This window comes from Capra hircus, chromosome 5 (assembly GCF_001704415.2).
Source record: "Capra hircus breed San Clemente chromosome 5, ASM170441v1, whole genome shotgun sequence".
Classification (NCBI taxonomy): domain Eukaryota; kingdom Metazoa; phylum Chordata; class Mammalia; order Artiodactyla; family Bovidae; genus Capra; species Capra hircus.
The window spans coordinates 3,855,031-3,871,721 of NC_030812.1; the positions used below are offsets into that span (position 1 = coordinate 3,855,031).

The following is a 16,691-nucleotide window of genomic DNA, read 5'->3' on the forward strand; positions in this document are numbered from 1 at the left end:
CTTTGGCTAAAACGGTATTTTGATAAAGTATAAAGGTACAAGATTCCACTCTATTTCACAGTAATGAGTCGGGGGGTACAAAAGACTAACAAGATACAGGAAAATTTTCTTATATTCAAATTCATAATTAATATGATTTAAACAGCTGACACGTACTGAATACTCGCTTACATGTAAGAAACTGTCACAATGTTGTTGTTTTTTTAACTATCATTTAATTTTAACCGTGAAATAGGAACTAGCTTTATTTTGATGAGGAAACAGAACTGTTAAATGTTGAATCTAAGATTTAAGCCCAGATAGGCAGGACTTCTCTGGTGGCTCATACGGTAAAAAAATCTGCCTGCAAGGCAGGAGTTCAGGGTTTGATCCTTGGGTTGGAAAGATCACTTGTAAAAGGGCATGGCAACCCACTTCAGTATTCTTAACTGGAGAATCCCATGGACAGAGGAGCCTGGCAGGCTACAGACGTTGGCAAGAGTGACAGGACTGAGCCACGAATACTTTCACTTTTCATACTGGTTCAAGATCCCATTATTTCATGCTGCAGAATTTTAGGAAAGGCTTCCTTTACCTCCATCCCAGTATTTAACTTTAAGGTAGATCAGGTTTCGTCTCTCTTCAATAGAGAATACTCATAATTTTCTCTTTGAATTATTTTAGAGATATATATGATGATCTACTTACAATCACTGGCTTAATGGTCTTATAAATGAGATAAATGCCTTAGGTTCATGTGCTCAATACATACGAATTATGTCTTTAGTGCCTAGTTTTTCATTAAAAAAAAAAGACTGAAAGATAAAAATTATACAGTAATTTGTTTCCTTGCACCATCTAGTGGATTTAAATGACAACTGCGGCGGTGGTATAAATGATTATAAGTCAATTACACGTCAAATTTTCAAACAGCCGGAGTACAAATGCCAAAACTGTACTTCAGCTCACACCACAAACATGCACATAGTTGTCGTCTGTCTTTTTTAAGAGGGAACTGATCAAGCATGGGTGCTGACTTCAATAGCGAATGTTTAAATTCGTAAACAAAATAACATAAAATAGCATCCTTAGCACCGTTTTACCACTACAGACAATGAAAGTCTAACATACTTCAGCTTCGTCCCACCCATCTTCCAGAACGCCAACACTCGCCAGGCAGCTGCGCGCAGGCACCAGCCCCGCGCGTCTGCGCGCCGCCCGTGCGCAGGCGAGCTGAGGAGCGGAAGTGGGGAGGCGGGGCTAAGCCGGGACCAGCGAGCGGAAGAGACTGCGGCGGCGGAGAGCGGCACCCACACCGTGTGGCGGCGGTGAGTCCCGGCCAGCCCGAGCTGCACGTTCCAGCCCCGGGAAACGCCAGGAAAAACGGAAGGACCTGGGATTCCCGAGCAGTCGCCGGTGACTGCTGCTCCCCTGCCGTTGCCGCGGCGGAGGCTTCCGCACTCGCCGCTGAAGACGCGGCTCTGACAGGCCTAGAGGCCTAGGCGCGGCCCTCCGAGCCCGACGTGTTGCCGCCGGTGCAGCTGTGAGTAATCCGAGCGCCCTCTCCACGGCCGTTTACCGATTAAAATGGAGGAAATTTCCTTGGCTAACCTGGATACTAACAAGCTGGAGGCCATCGCTCAGGAGATATACGTAGACCTGATAGAGGATTCTTGCTTGGGCTTCTGCTTTGAGGTGCACCGGGCAGTCAAGTGTGGCTACTTCTACCTGGAGTTCGCAGAGACTGGTAACGTGAAGGATTTTGGCATTCAGCCAGTTGAAGATAAAGGAGCGTGTCGCCTCCCGCTTTGCTCCCTTCCTGGAGAATCTGGGAATGGGCCTGATCAGCAGCTGCAACGCTCACCTCCAGAGTTCCAGTAGCCGCCACGTGAGAGTCTGAGGGTAACCAGGACAATAACATAGACCAGTCCTGTGGTTTTGAGAAGTTAGGTAGCCAAGTAGGAAAAAAAAAAAAAAAAAAATCAGACAAAAGTCCCAATTCCCATTGAAGATCCTATCCTTTAAAAACCCGAAGTGAAGAATTTAGGAATTCAGATCCTTGTATTACGTTGGGTCAGCTTTGAAATCCTGATAAGGAGGAGCTGTACTATGGATCCAGCTCACCGTGCCGCGGTTGATTTCTAGTGCACAAGAACCCTGTACTGTCCCCAGTGCGCAGGTGAGCAGCTGTGCACCCAGCATATAACGTTCTTTGGTTCCTCAGCCTTTCTGTCTGCCTGGTATCAAGGGCTTTCTGGGTAACTGACAGTTTGGACATAACTGATGGACAGGCCTTTATCGTTGGGCCGCAGTGGGACACCTCTGCTCTCTCAACCTTGGGTTTCTTCAAGACAGATCAAGTCAGTGATGAGAGCTGGATACTAGGCATTCCAGTCTAGGCAAACTATGAAAAAATTCCTGGCCGAATCTGTAGGAGAAGCTCTGTGGTCTTGACTGCAACGAGAAGAAAAGCTCAAAGTCACCAGTTTCCCAAAGGTCCAGCGTTTAAAAATGACGTCAACGGACTTGGGGACTTGGGCTAGCATCTTGCTGAAAAGGGCCCTCTTTCTTGCACCGCGTCTAGTGGCATAGGCTTAGCAGATGGACACCTTGGTTTTCCAAGCAGGCTGAGGATTGAGTAATGATCCCTTGGGGAGGTTAGCAGGGCCTTCTGCAACTATGCACGATCTTTCAAACTGCAAGATTCTTAACTGGATGTATTATGCTGTGGACAGCAGTTCAGTGGGGCGTTTTCCTACTCAAGTCACTAGTTACCTTGCCAGTCTGTGGGTCTAACTTGGTTATTATGCCAGGTCACTACCTGCCTCCCACTTTCAGGACAGAAGTGAACTATGGAAAGCATCATGGCTAGCCAGGAGGCTGAGCTTTCAAAGTTGAGCCCAAAGGGGACCTTTTCCAACTGTAGTCAGTAATGTGCTGGGAGCCAAGGAGCAATATTGGGTCATCTTTCATCTGACTGTGCGGTATCCTATCGAACACCCCTGTTCCTTGGGTTGGGCAGTCACAGAGTTTTGTTGTGGTGAACATCTAGACAGTCACCACCTGCCTCTCACACGGGGCAGTGTTTTCCACTCAGTCCCCTTTGGACTTTCTTGACAACAAGAGCTGTCCTTTTGTTGCTTGAAGGACAGGACCTTTCAAGGAAAGAACCCCCAGAAATCCCCTGGTTTTAGAGAATGGGGTAGGGGAGGATGGGAACTGTGAGCTGTGTATCAAAACTACTCTCCACTTGACTCCCTGATTGAAGTTTATGCTGTGTAGAGGGGTGGGAGCCCCCAAGGTGAGCGGGAACGGTGCTGCTTTATTTGAAATGTTTTCTTACCTCATTCTGTGCTCCAGTAAGGGGCCCAGCCTCATTTTTCTGGCTTGGCCCCACATCCTCCAGTCCCTGCTCCACTGCCTATCTGGTGCAGCTCATCACCCCGGGTGCTGCCTGCCACTCTTAATTCACGCTGACCAGTTTTAGTTTATCTCTTGATTTTCTGGCTTCTGAAGCCTGCCCAGTTTCCCTTTCCTTGACTTCTTTTAAGTTTGTTTTGTTTTTGTGTTTGTGAGAGAGAGCAGAATCTTTCTCATGGCTCCCTCTATTGGGGTTGGGATGGGAGGAGAAAGTAATTTTTTTGTATATGATAAGCAGTGTCATACCTAAGCATTTCTCCCGTAGGACTGCCTTGCTGGTATGCCTTCCAGCTGGGTCTTACTTTCTGAGAAGTTTTATCTTCCCACCTCCACTTGGATATTGCCTCTAGGACCTAAGCAGAAAAGCAGTAAAGGACTGACACACAGGAATGGAGTAGGTCCTGATCCATTTTCTTTAACGCTTGCTGTGCATGTATCCTTCCTTATCCCAGAAGGAACTGTTCGGACTGTTCCTTGGACTGATTTGGGTTACACACTCTACAGGGGTAAGGAAAGCATAGTAATAGGGCCTCGAGGCTGTTTATTATTGCATTCTCCCTCTAGAGTTGTCCTGCTCAGGGTCAGGGTCTAGCTACAGATTGGGCTTCCAGAATTGTAATAACTGTTTAAAAAGTCAGACCTTGGCAAGAACTAAAATAATTTGGAGTTATATGCCCTTGACTTTTTAATAAACATCTCCTTCTAAGGAGATGCAGAAGGAAAGGAGGGTCTAAGTGAGACTCTGGCCTATCATATAATAATGTCTGGGAAACAGGCTAAACTTAAGGTCATGGTCCACTCTTACTTCTGAGAGGGAGCTCAGATTGTGACATTACTGTTTCCTTTCTGGCCTTTTCTCCTGCTTACAAGGAAGAATTGGAAATAGTTTTGAGTAGTGGTTGGTTCACATTACCTCCCTCTTGGTTTGTTTTGGGTTTTTTTGCCCCCCATTATTAGGGCAGTGGCCCCCTGGTTGAGGATGAGGTGGGCTAGGTCTAACAGGTGCCCTGAGGGGATAGACTATTCTCATTTTGAGGGAGAGAATTCTCCCTACCATATAGTTGACAGTGGTTAGGAACTCTCCCTTTCCTTACCTACCTTTCCTCTTAACAGCAGAATTCCTGTCCTAATCTCATAAATGTATTGCTCACCCTGTAATTCTATTATGTATCTGAGTGTGTATGTATTGGGGGGGAGGGGAGGGGTTCTTTACAAATTTCTGTGGTTTGTGGCTTTTTCTTCCATACATTAGTTCCCACCACCGCATGCCCAGGGGCCACTGCCTGGCGTTATCGCATGCTGGGATCATTGGGGAAGTATAGTGAAACTCATTGTCCTTTGTTTTGAAGAGTCTTATTTTTGCATAAGTAGTCCATCCTATACAGATTGCTAACTAACTGTGTATTCCCCTTGCCCCTATGGCTGCTGGTGTAAATAAACTGCATCTCCTCATTGGTAAATGATGACAATAAACAAGATTTTAAAAATGATTTTATTTGGACTCTATATTCATCTTTTAAGATTGTACATGTTTCTTGGGTTTTCACATGGTGAAATAAATGTTGAACCACTGTTGACCCTTGACCCTTAGTCATTTTCTCCTGAATAGTTTTATGAGAAGAGAGGAATTCTGTTGATTCATCTAGTAGTTCAGGTTTAGCTTTCTGCAACAGCCAGTGAGAGAGAGAAACTATACAATCTTCCTTTTACCATAATAAGTAAGAAGGTAGTAAAATATAATCCAGTCCTGTCACTAAATAAGTCCAGTGTGAAGGATAGTTCAATTTAAATTGTACTAGAGGTGTCTTCGGAGAAGGCAATGGCACCCCTGGTGGGCTGCTGTCTATGGGGTCGCACAGAGTCAGACATAACTGAAGCGACTTAGCAGCAGCAGCAGCAGAGGTATCTTAATATATACATATTCTTGCTCTCGAGAGACAAATAATTAATGGCAACAATGAGTCAGCCTTTCTAAAAGTTAATGTTTTTCTAATAGTTTTCATTTTACTCCAAGTGTTTTGGTCTAATTTTGTTTTTTAGATTAATTCAGAGATTTTTTTAAAATTTATTCCAGTCCATATTCCAAAGTTAGAGCACTTTGCCTAGAAACTGTACAAGTTGCTCCTTAGTATTGATCAAAATCACTTATTTGCTGAATGTTCTGGGTCTTTAAATAGCCCAAAAGTGTAAATAATATTTAGATGAATAAAAAGTTTCGTAGAAATGGGACCAGAGGAAACCTGTTGAAGTAGATATCTCAGGGGACCTTACTGACGTGTGACATGTATTTAGTCACCTAACACTCATGGAGCTGCCACAAATATTTTTGGATCCTATTTTGTATGTTTAAATTTGAATTAATGTATTTCATGCTAACCTTTTCTGAAATGAGGTAATTGCAATATCTCTACTAAATCTACTTGATGACAGGACGTACAAGATTGTTTCTGTTCGTGTTTTCTAACTAATGATCTTTATACTTAAAAAAGTACATACCCTTTAACTCCTTAGATACTACATTTTAACTGTGGCATGCAGCATGAGGTCAGGGACCACATAAATGATGTTGACAGAAAATGAAATACGCTCAAGTAGTAAAGGATTCCGGAAGAACTCTCTTTAAATATATTTTAATATTAGTCTTTAATTATGGATAGTGAACTGCTGGTTCTCAGAGATAATGTCAAACTTTGAAAGTTTTAATCTGTTGTGGAGGGCACAAGCATTCTGATTCTTTACACATTTTCCAAAGAAAATATTTGTTATAGGTAATGCACTGGTTCAGAAAGATAAACCTGTAGATTTCTTGGTTTTGAAAATTTTGATCCTTGCTACTTGAGCCTAGTTGAACATATGTGAGCTGAAAAGGAAATAGTCACTTCAGAAATGAGAAAATGTATTCAGCAGCAGTGACTTGCCCACAATTCAAAGACAAAAATCCAGAAACAAAAACAATGCTAGTGCAAGGCCAGTGCACTTTGTTGACGCAAGAGAATTTATTAACTGAAAGGACTAGTTTTTTAAAAAGATAAATTACTTTTAAAGTAGAATGAAAATGTGATGCTAATGAAAACTTTAAGACAATGAATGAAAACATTAAAAAAGTGGAAAATACATTTAACAAAAATGACTCACAAGGAATTTTTATTTTTAATAAAAGTAGTAATTTACATCTAGAACTTAAAAAATCCTGTTTCTACCCAAATACACATACAAATACTAGGCTCACAAGAGTTTTACAGACAATATAGCAAGAAACAAAAATCATTATAAAGTCAGTAATAGGAAGATGTTAGCAAACCAATTCCAAACTTGATCAAGCCGTGTTAATCCCAGGAAAGATTTTGATTCAGAAAATCATCACCATTAGAGAAAAATCTGTGTAAAATTTCAATACAGAATAATAGTTTGCAAAATTCAGTGCCAATTATTGGCTTTAAAAATACTAGTTGTATAGAAACAAGGGCTAAAGAACTTACATACACTGATAATTTATGTATCAGAATCTACAATTGCTTTACTTAATGGTCAAATAACTTGGAAGCTTTCTCTTTAAAAGCAGGAATGGAAGAAACAAAACTCTCATTCTCAGATAATATCTAAGTAGGTAGTTGTATAGACTCTACGAACATACCACTGGAAGTGAAGATAGGATGCAGTAAAGTTGCTAGTTTATAAGGATCCAAAATCAACAATAAAAAATTGTAAATATTGCATTTATAATGTAATGCAACAAAAGTATATACAGCCCTGTGTAGTGCTAATATAACAAGAAGTGTAAGGTTTTATGGAAAAAAAAAAACATTTTCTTCTGGAATGTTAAATAAATGAAGAATCATAAGAAAGGACACCAAAATAAATGGAGAATGATGGGATGTTTGTGGGTAGGGAGGTCAGTATCATCACTCCAATTATATGAGTTGGAAGTAATCTTGATTAAAATCCAAATAGATGTTTTCATGGAACTTAAGTTAATTTTAAGATTTATGTGAAAATCAAGGCACAAGAATAGACAAGAACTTTTTGGCAAATGGATGTTATACATAGTGAGATTGCAGTGCAGAAACAAACAATAGGAGAGAGTTCAGAATTAGATGGAAAAACAAACACATTTATGTCATCCTGATGTGTGACTAAATTGGTATTGTAGTCAGTAGATTATGAACTGTCACATTGTTCTGGAATAGATTAGCCATAAATATTAAACTGTACTCTAGACACAAAAATTAATTCCCATGAGGATTTAAGACATTGTGAAAAAGTAAAACATCAAATCTTTGGAGGGAAATAAAGAAACAGAAAGATATGTTCATAATTGTAGGTAAGGAAAAATAAGTAAATAAAAGTACCAAACAAAAGATGGACATGTTGGACCACAGTAAAACTATCCATGCATTATCATACTAGAAACAAACACACAATGACAAAATACCATAACATGCTAGTAGGAGTTTTACCATTCTTAGAACTAATAAAAGATTATTAACGAAATAATTATACAATTGACAAATGGACAAAATAAAAGAACAGCTCATTTATAGAATAAGAAATCCAAATGGCAAAAAAAAAAAAAAAGATGTGAAAAGTTCACTTAGTTTCAGAGAAATAAAAACTAATAGCAAATTAAATACCAATTTATATCACTCAGTTTAAAAAAGTGTGATAATATCAACTCTGACAGGTATATGGAACAGTTAAAAGTCTTGTGCTTTGCAGACTATTAAATGATAAAAAAAATTTTGGAAAGCAATTTGGGAATATCTACTGCAGTTGATCTGAACAACCAATGCCCGGAAACGTCCACCTTTTGCAGCATTGTTTACTATGAAAAAGTTGAAAGTGATATAAATACCCATTTTAAAAAGAAGTCAAATGCAAAAGTGAAAATAACAGGATTGCACAAATAAAATAGTAAAAATTTGTTCTTATAATTTGATACATTTTATTTGAAGCTTAACAGTATGCAAAATGGTGCTATATTATGTTTAAGGATATGTACCTCTGTAATAAAATTTATACCAAAAATGTGAACTAGACTTCCAGTTCTATGTGTATCATGGTCTGGATATTGGAGAAAGACTTCTTGGTGCAAAAAGAATATGGATGCTGATTAAATGGCCACAAAGATACTATCAACTGTCTTGTTATCCTCCCAAAAATGTAAGGGAAATATTCAGCTCTCTCTTCCTATTACACACATGTCTGCATGCACACACACACACACAACCAAAGACACAAGCAAAAACAGAAAATGGGACTGCACTGGAGGGCATACAGAAACCAGGAACTTCCACATGGGAATAGAAGGTTATACTTTGATCATCACAAATTGAGACCATTCATTACGCCCTCCCCTTAAATACAAGATACCTGAAATAATCTTCACATCCTTAGTGAAAGAATGAACAGAGTAAAAGAGAAACAGGGATCTTCCTGATTATAGAAACAACAGCTAAAAAAGCCTCTGCTATAGCTTGAGGTTAAATAAATGAATAAAAATAATAACATCATCATCATCATCATCATCATTTCCTTTGGAAACTGATACTTATACCCTTGCTTTCACATAGTTACCCTATCCTATTAGAGAAACTTCTGCCTGAAGATTATATAATGTGCCCAAGATAATATACTTCTTGGCTACCTAATAGTATTTGGGTCCCTTACATTCTCACAAAATATAAACACATTCTCACAAAATACACACTTGCTATAAGAATAGCATCTATTTTTTTTTTAAGTTCTGCTATCATATTCTGCATCTAATCATTGTTTTTACCAGACAGGACTTCTAATTTTTTAATTCATTCTTATTTATTTGTTTTTTGGTTGCACTACTTGGTATGCAGGATCTTCGTTTCCTGACCAAGGATCAAACCCATGCCTCCTGCAATGGAAGCACAAATTCCTAACCACTGGACTGCCAGGGAAGTCCCAGGAGTTCTAATTTTGTTAGCACTGTAATTAGAAGTAATTGATGTAATTAGAAGACCACTGATCCTCAGAGTGGTTGACACTGCCAGCATTCTAGAGATGGAAGGAATGAGGCCAGAGGAACTTAACAAAGGTGGAATTACCAACACAAATGAGGAAACTGGTTGTCATAAAAAGGACAAAGGAGTTTCAGAGGAAGTGAAACTGCTAGTACACTTAGCATTAAATGATATTGCAAAAAAATTTCAGAATATCATGAGTCCATAAAATGCTCTCAGTTTTGCTATTTTGCACTGTAGGTAAAATGCTGTGTGGCAGGCAGAATTCTAAAGACGGTCTCTTGAGACTCTTGTCTTCTGGTTATTCAGTTAAACAGAAATCTAAATATTGCTTTGGAGGGATTTTGGAGATGTAATTAAATCTCAAGTTGATTGACCTTAAGATTTGGAGATTAATCAGCTAGATTTGACCTGCTCCCTAGTCAGGTGAGAATGGAAAACCTCAGTGTTTTCCATCTGGTAGTAGAAGACATAGAGATCTGAAGTGTGAGAAGGATTTGATGTGGCTGGCTTTGACGATGAACGGGGCAAATAAGAAGGAATGTTGGGGGGTGCTCCTTGGAGCTGAGAGTAGCCTCTGGCTGATAGCTAGCAAGGAAACAGTATGTCAGACCCACAGCCACAGAAACTGAATTCTGCAAACAACCTGAATGAGTTCAGAAACTGATTCTTCCTCAGGGCCTCCAGGTAAGAGCCCAGGCTGGCTTAAACTTTGGCCTGTGAGACCCTCAGTAGATGGCTCATCCAAGCATGATTTCTGACCTAGAGTACTGTAAGATTCCTAAGTGAGGACTGGCTTAGGCAGCTAGATTGGTGATAAGTAGTTAAGCAGCAAGAGAAAATGAATACAGTCATAAACCAATCCAAACCTAGAAAGGATTATGCCTTTAAATGATGACCTTTATTATTGGCATAAACCCTTTCCTTATATTCCATCAAGTACATAGACAAATCATAACTAGGGATATAATTCCACAGAGCTCTAAAAAAACAAACTCATGTCAATATAATAATACCTTTTACCTGCAAGTTTAACCTTAGATTGGCAAGAAGAATACAATGTGACCTGTCCACTTCTAACGTGTTTTTGTCACCTAAAGTTAGTTTTCCAACTGCGTTCTTATCCCCCAGCATTTTCTGTTTTTAGACATACACATACACGCATGCACATACCCATGAACACACACAAGAGTTATAACTTTAAATCAAGCCCAGTTCAGAGAAAGTTAGCTAAGCTGCTTCTGCTCTTACTGCTGTGTGAATTATTACAGTTCAAGACCTTATTTGCAAAGCAACCACTTCTGTAGTTTGAAGGAAGACGGGTGTTGGCCTCTTAAGTACTTCCCTTACAGAAGAAGCTAAATCTTCTTTTGGAATTACATGTGCTTGTGTTATTTCTGCTTAGTGTTGGAGTCAACAGTGATTCAAAAGTTGGTTTAGAAGTTATGTGATAGATTAGAAGAAACACTGCAATGTCTTGACTCTGCAACAAACTCTGTAGCCCCTGATTATGTCACTTCATCTCTCTGGGGAAGTTTCTTTGCTGATAAATTGATGGGCTTGAATGAAATGATTTCTTGGTTCCATTCCACTTGTGACACTCTCTGATTCTGTGAGCTAAAGCATAGGAAAATAACTTACCCAAGTCATTGTATTCCCAAGACCAGTTTTACCATCTAAATGCGGAGAATTTGGTACAGTTAGGTTATGGGAGCATTCACATGAGTCTGTGTAATTCTGCTTTGTAAATTGTTCTACAGCTTGGCTCTAGACTTCCCCATCACCTAGAAACATGTCATTTCTAAGGCCGGCTCACATCTCTTCTTCAAGACTACCTGACCAAGGACATTTTTGACATTTCCAACTGTATGTCCCACAGGCATCTCATATTTCATCTTATGCAAAGTGAGTTCTGAGAAGCTGCATTTTCAACACATGCCCCATTGAATCTGATACGTTCTAAATGTTGAGAACTACTGCCCTAGAGAGAAAGCGAAAAATAAGTCTACATTTATCCTCTTTTTTAATCTCCAATAGCCCATCCTAGAGTGTTTGGGACCCTGGATTTTTTTTCTTTTTTTCTTTTTTTTTTTTTTTTTGCTAACTCTTGTGTATATGAACTATTTGATTTAAAAGTGTAAGTATTTAAAGACATGATGTCAGGCTTATTGTAATGCCTTTATACAGAGTTATGTTTTAGAACTATTTATTTCTTAAATTATAGCCCTGAGATTTTTTTGCCTCTGGAATGATAAGAAAAATATATCATCCCTCTGCCCCTGAGCATTTAAAGGCAATATATATTCCAATAGTGTGGTATGCTCAGTCCTGTCCGACTCTTTGCAACCCCACAGACTGTGGCCCACCAGGCTCCTCTGTCCATGGGATTTTCCAGGCAAGAATACTGGAGTGGGTTGCCATTTGCTCCTCCAGGGGATCTTCCCCACCCAGGGATTGAACCCACTTCTGCTGTGTCTCTTGCATTGCAGAGGATTGTTTACTACTGAGCCATTGGTGAAGCCCTATATGTTCCAATAGATGTTGATGTCATCACTCATTATCAGAGAAATGCAAATCAAGACCACAATGAGGTGCCATCTTACACCAATCAGAATGGCTGCGATCCAAAAGTTTACAAGCAATAAATGCTGGAGAGGGTGTGGAGAAAAGGGAACCCTCTTACACTGTTGATGGGAATGCAAACTAGTACAGCCACTATGGAGAACAGTGTAGAGATTCCTTAAAATACTGCAAATAGAACTGCCTTATGACCCAGCAATCCCACTGATGGGTATACACACCAAGGAAACCAGAATTGAAAGAGACACATGTACCCCAATGTTCATCGTAGCACTGTTCATAATAGCCAGGACATAGAAGCAACCTAGATGTCCATCAGCAGACGAATGGATAAGAAAGCTGTGGTACATATACACAATGGATATTACTCAGCCATTAAAAAGAATACATTTGAATCAGTTCTGTTGAGATGGATGAAACTGGAGCCGATTATACAGAGTGAAGTAAGCCAGAAAGAAAACACCAATACAGTGTACTAACACATATATATGGAATTTAGAAAGATAGTAATGATAATCCTGTGTGCAAGACAGCAAAAGAGACACAGATGTAAAGAACAGACTTTTGGACTCTGTGGGAGAGGGAGAGGGTGGGATGATTTGGAAGAATGGCATTGAAACATGTATACTATCATGTAAGAAACAAATTGCTAGTCTATGTTTGATACAGGATACAGGATGCTTGGGGCTGGTGCACGGGGATGATCCAGAGAGATAATATGGGGAGGGAGGTGGGAGGGGGGTTCAGGGTTGGGAACTCATGTACACCTGTGGTGGATTCATGTCAATGTATAGCAAAACCAATACAGTATTGTAAAGTGAAAAAATAAAAAATATATAATAAAAATTAATAAATGTAATAGATATTTTAAAAAATAGATGTTGATGTCACTAATCTTCTGTTTGCATATCTTTAGGTTAGTTGTAAAGGATCCATTCTTTTGTTAATGAGTTTAATGTTCATTTAAGAAAGCTCTACAGTATGGACAAAAATGGCAGTGTGAAAAGATAAATGGAAAATGTGGATTAATTCAGCTTTATTACTTCAGAATGAATGCCTATAATGAACTACTCAGTTGCTTAACAATTAAAGTATTTTTTTAACTTTTCTCATATATTATTTCCCAGTCTCTGAGTATTAATATTTTTTCTACTTTTCATTCAGCTAAATTTTTAATTCGAGAGCTTTGGTCAGAAATTTGCCCTCATAGATTCAATGACTCTTCATAAAAATTTAAGACTTTGATTCTTCTCATCATCAGCTTATCAGCAACATTATCTATAACAACTCTTTCTTGAGTATTGACAGCAGGACACAAAATCAGTAGTTTAATAAAACCATCTCTGTTAGGGTAATATTCTACTCACAGAGATATGTAAAAAAGTAAAAACTCCCATCGGTTTATCTAGTATTAATTATGAGTTGTTTATTATTAGCAAGGAAAAGAATAATCCATAGTATCGTTCAAAATCCCCAACCTCCAGAAAGTAATGCAATCTCGTTTGTAACAGTTACAAGTTTTACTATTGGGAAAGCTGTGAGCTAGGCCTAAGATGGAAACACAGAGTCAGAAAGTGGTATATTAGGGACATTCGTTAGATTCAGGTGGAAAACAATAATTAAGCTACTTTATCTTGTGGATGCATGCAAGCGTTTATCAGACTTTCTGCCTTAACAAGGCCCAAAGAATGATCATTCATCCTGTTTTTCCTGGGAGAGTCTTGATTTACAACTGTTATTCAGTTGTTATTGATATTGTCCCTCTATCCTTTTGAAAGTGTTGAGCTCGGGGTGATAAATTATTAACCAAAATAATATATATGGTTACCCTAGTTATAACTCACAGAAGAATTGAGAGATGTTTTTAAAAGAGATCAAAGGCCAAACTGTGATGAAGATTGTGAGACCAAATCTTCAAAGAAAGTATTGTTTACTTGCAATATGCTGTTTAAAATAGTCTGTAGCCAATCAGAAGTTAGAAATAAAGGTATGAACTTCATTGCCATACTGTCAAAACTGTACTGTGGATTAGCTAATGGGGTCATTTGAAATATATAAAAAAATCAAATGGTTAAAGAAATCTGTAGCTGGTTCTTACCTGCTTGATGTGAATCGGAGTTAAGAATGGACAGAGATGAGTGGGAAAATGAAGCGATAAACCATTATTACGTGTTCTGGGAGTCCCATATGCAGCACTCACGAGTGAAAGCAAATTGTGCAGACTTCAAGCGTTACCTCTACCTAGGTGGCAAAACCACAGGCAGTTTGCAATATGGGGCCAATCACTCACTCTGCAGTAACACTCATAAGCAACGCTTTGTAGCTGGTAACACTTAGCAACTCACAGGTGTTGGCAGGCAGTGTCACTAAGCAGAGTGTAGGCAGGTGTAATTCAGGATGGCGTGTTATGTTCTGTCTATGGTTAGTCATGGTACTTGGATGAAGATAATGTTTGAGGCCTTAAACATTATCTATTATTGATGGACATAAAATACTGTAGATTTGTTCTTGAGTAAAATGTTCTACAAAGATGGTAAGGCTCAATATCTAGAGCTATGGAAAACTGTGAGAACGCAGAGGAAGTCCAGGCTACTTCAGAGGTAATTGGGTATCATGCAAATAGAGATGTGGGGTCAGCCTTCTGTCACTCTGCTCCACCCAAGGGGCTCTCAGTTTCTAGAGCCCACCTTCCCCTTCTCCCACAACACAAAAGCTTGCAGTCAACAAAAGAACATTTACTCTGCTTCACTCTCTGTTAAGGACTGACATGGTTAGGTGAGACTCACACAAGGGCATCTTCCTTTTTACAAACTCAAAGCCCACAAGTAGCTTAGTCATAGGAGTGATAGCCCAGGGTTTTCACAGTGACGCCTCCCTCCTGCAAGAGACTGGTTATACAAGGTGTCTAAACCAGGAGACCGTGACGTCCAGAAGCCCGCTCTTTGCAGACTGTGCTCCCGCTCCCCTGCTTGGTGCCCTGGAGGCTGAGCTGTTCTGAGGACAAGGATGGAGCTTCTGAGGACGCGTCTCCTGCTTGCTCTACTGTCTGCTCTTCAGGGCGCAGGGCTCCACAAGCTCAGTGTGAATACACAAAGAGCCCTGTCTGCCAAACTGTGGAGCTCCCCAGAGCGTTTATGTGTTTATAGAAATGTAGTGTTATGTTATGGACCTGCAGCTTTGTTTTGGCAGAAGCGATATTTAGGGTTCTTGGTTGGGGACTTTCATTTCCATTCATAGGCAGAATTTCTCAGTAATATGTCACAGATAATGACGGGGCACTGTGTGTGGCACTCTCTTGGGCACTTTTGAAACGTCACTCCCTGCCCACAATCCCACCGCTCCATCATCTCAGTCCCAGGTCTCACCATCACTCCCACTTCCCCCGTTACTAATGGAGATGAACAGATTAAGCATAACTCCTTACCAGCTGTAGACTCTTCTATTGGAATGTAAGTTTCATGACAACTGACGGTTGTTGTCTTATATACTGCCCAGCATAGTATTTGGCAAATAATAGATGTTTAATACATATTGATAGAATAAATGATAGAATAAAAAGTAAATATTGAATTGAACAGTATTCTGTTGTATTAGTTCCAAGAATAAAACAGTGTTCTTTTGTTCTTGTCAAGGAGGAACAAAATTGTTTTATCATTATTTCTATTATAAAATCTTCTTTTTAGATATTTGTGTATTCCTGGCCTTTATTTGGCAGAACTCAAGAATTAGGTATTTTGTTTCCAATCTACTTTCTTTTGTACAAATGTAAGATTCCACACTTTTAAGCAAATTCAATCTCCCTTAAAAATCATGACATTTTAAAATTATTTTTAAGAAGTATAGCTTAATACATTGTGAGTTTAAACAGTAAAACATGGAGATTTTCTGTTTGGTTACAAAATGCAAATGTGATAGATTACTATTCATCTCATAGTTTTCATTTTCTATGAAGTACTTTAAGTTTGATCAATTTAGTTTCTTTTTGTGGGGACAGCATTAGTGAGATCATCAAAACTTTTGTAAAAGCTAAAAATGCTAGATTGCAGTGGCAGACTATTATATAATGATTTAGTCACAAATTGTGTTTTAATTTTACATAGAAATACAAATGTTTGATTTGGTAGCTTAATACAACAAAAGAAAAGTTTATAAAAAAAAACATACACCACCACAACAAAAGCATCTAACAAATCTTAGAGAGCTACAATCAAATTTTACCACTGGAACAGAAAAAAAAAAAAAAAATCTGGCTTTAAAATATTTCGTCATTGATCTCCCTTGTTCATATATCCTTCTGTTTAATTTTACTGTTGTGCTTGCTAAAATTAGTCTAATTCTAAGATCTTATCAACCCCAGTGTTTCCTTTTCTTGCCGTTATGGAAACTGAATGAAATTTTAAATCCTGATTAACTCCTTTCAGTGACCAAACAATAGTGGTCAAATCTCAGGTGTCTTTAGAGCAACAGATAATTTCATGTGCCTATAAATGTCAGTTTTGAATAGAATTTTTTAAGGAATTACTTTTCAAAAGCATTCACACATTGGAAACATTATTTCTTAGACTTGAGAACAAATCACTTAGGTCACAAATCACAGTTCAGCTTAAGAATCAGCAAAATGGCTTCTGAGTGTCATTTAATGAAAAGAGGCTAATCTAAAAAAAGAAAAAAAGAATTCAAGTACAATCACACAGAGAGATCAAATCAACTTACTAGATT

At 38.8% G+C, this 16,691-nt stretch overlaps 1 protein-coding gene across 1 annotated transcript; it reads left to right on the plus strand.

Annotated features, from left to right (window-relative positions):
- Positions 1,186 to 4,889, plus strand: ATXN7L3B (ataxin 7 like 3B). The gene has a single exon (XM_005679727.3). It carries the CDS (start codon positions 1,567 to 1,569, stop codon positions 1,858 to 1,860), a length of 294 nt encoding a protein of 97 aa, XP_005679784.1. The 5' UTR covers positions 1,186 to 1,566; the 3' UTR covers positions 1,861 to 4,889.

Bases quoted from the DNA above. Each gene is read 5' to 3' on its own strand.
- ATXN7L3B (XM_005679727.3), top strand. From the start codon at position 1,567: ATGGAGGAAATTTCCTTGGCTAACCTGGATACTAACAAGCTGGAGGCC.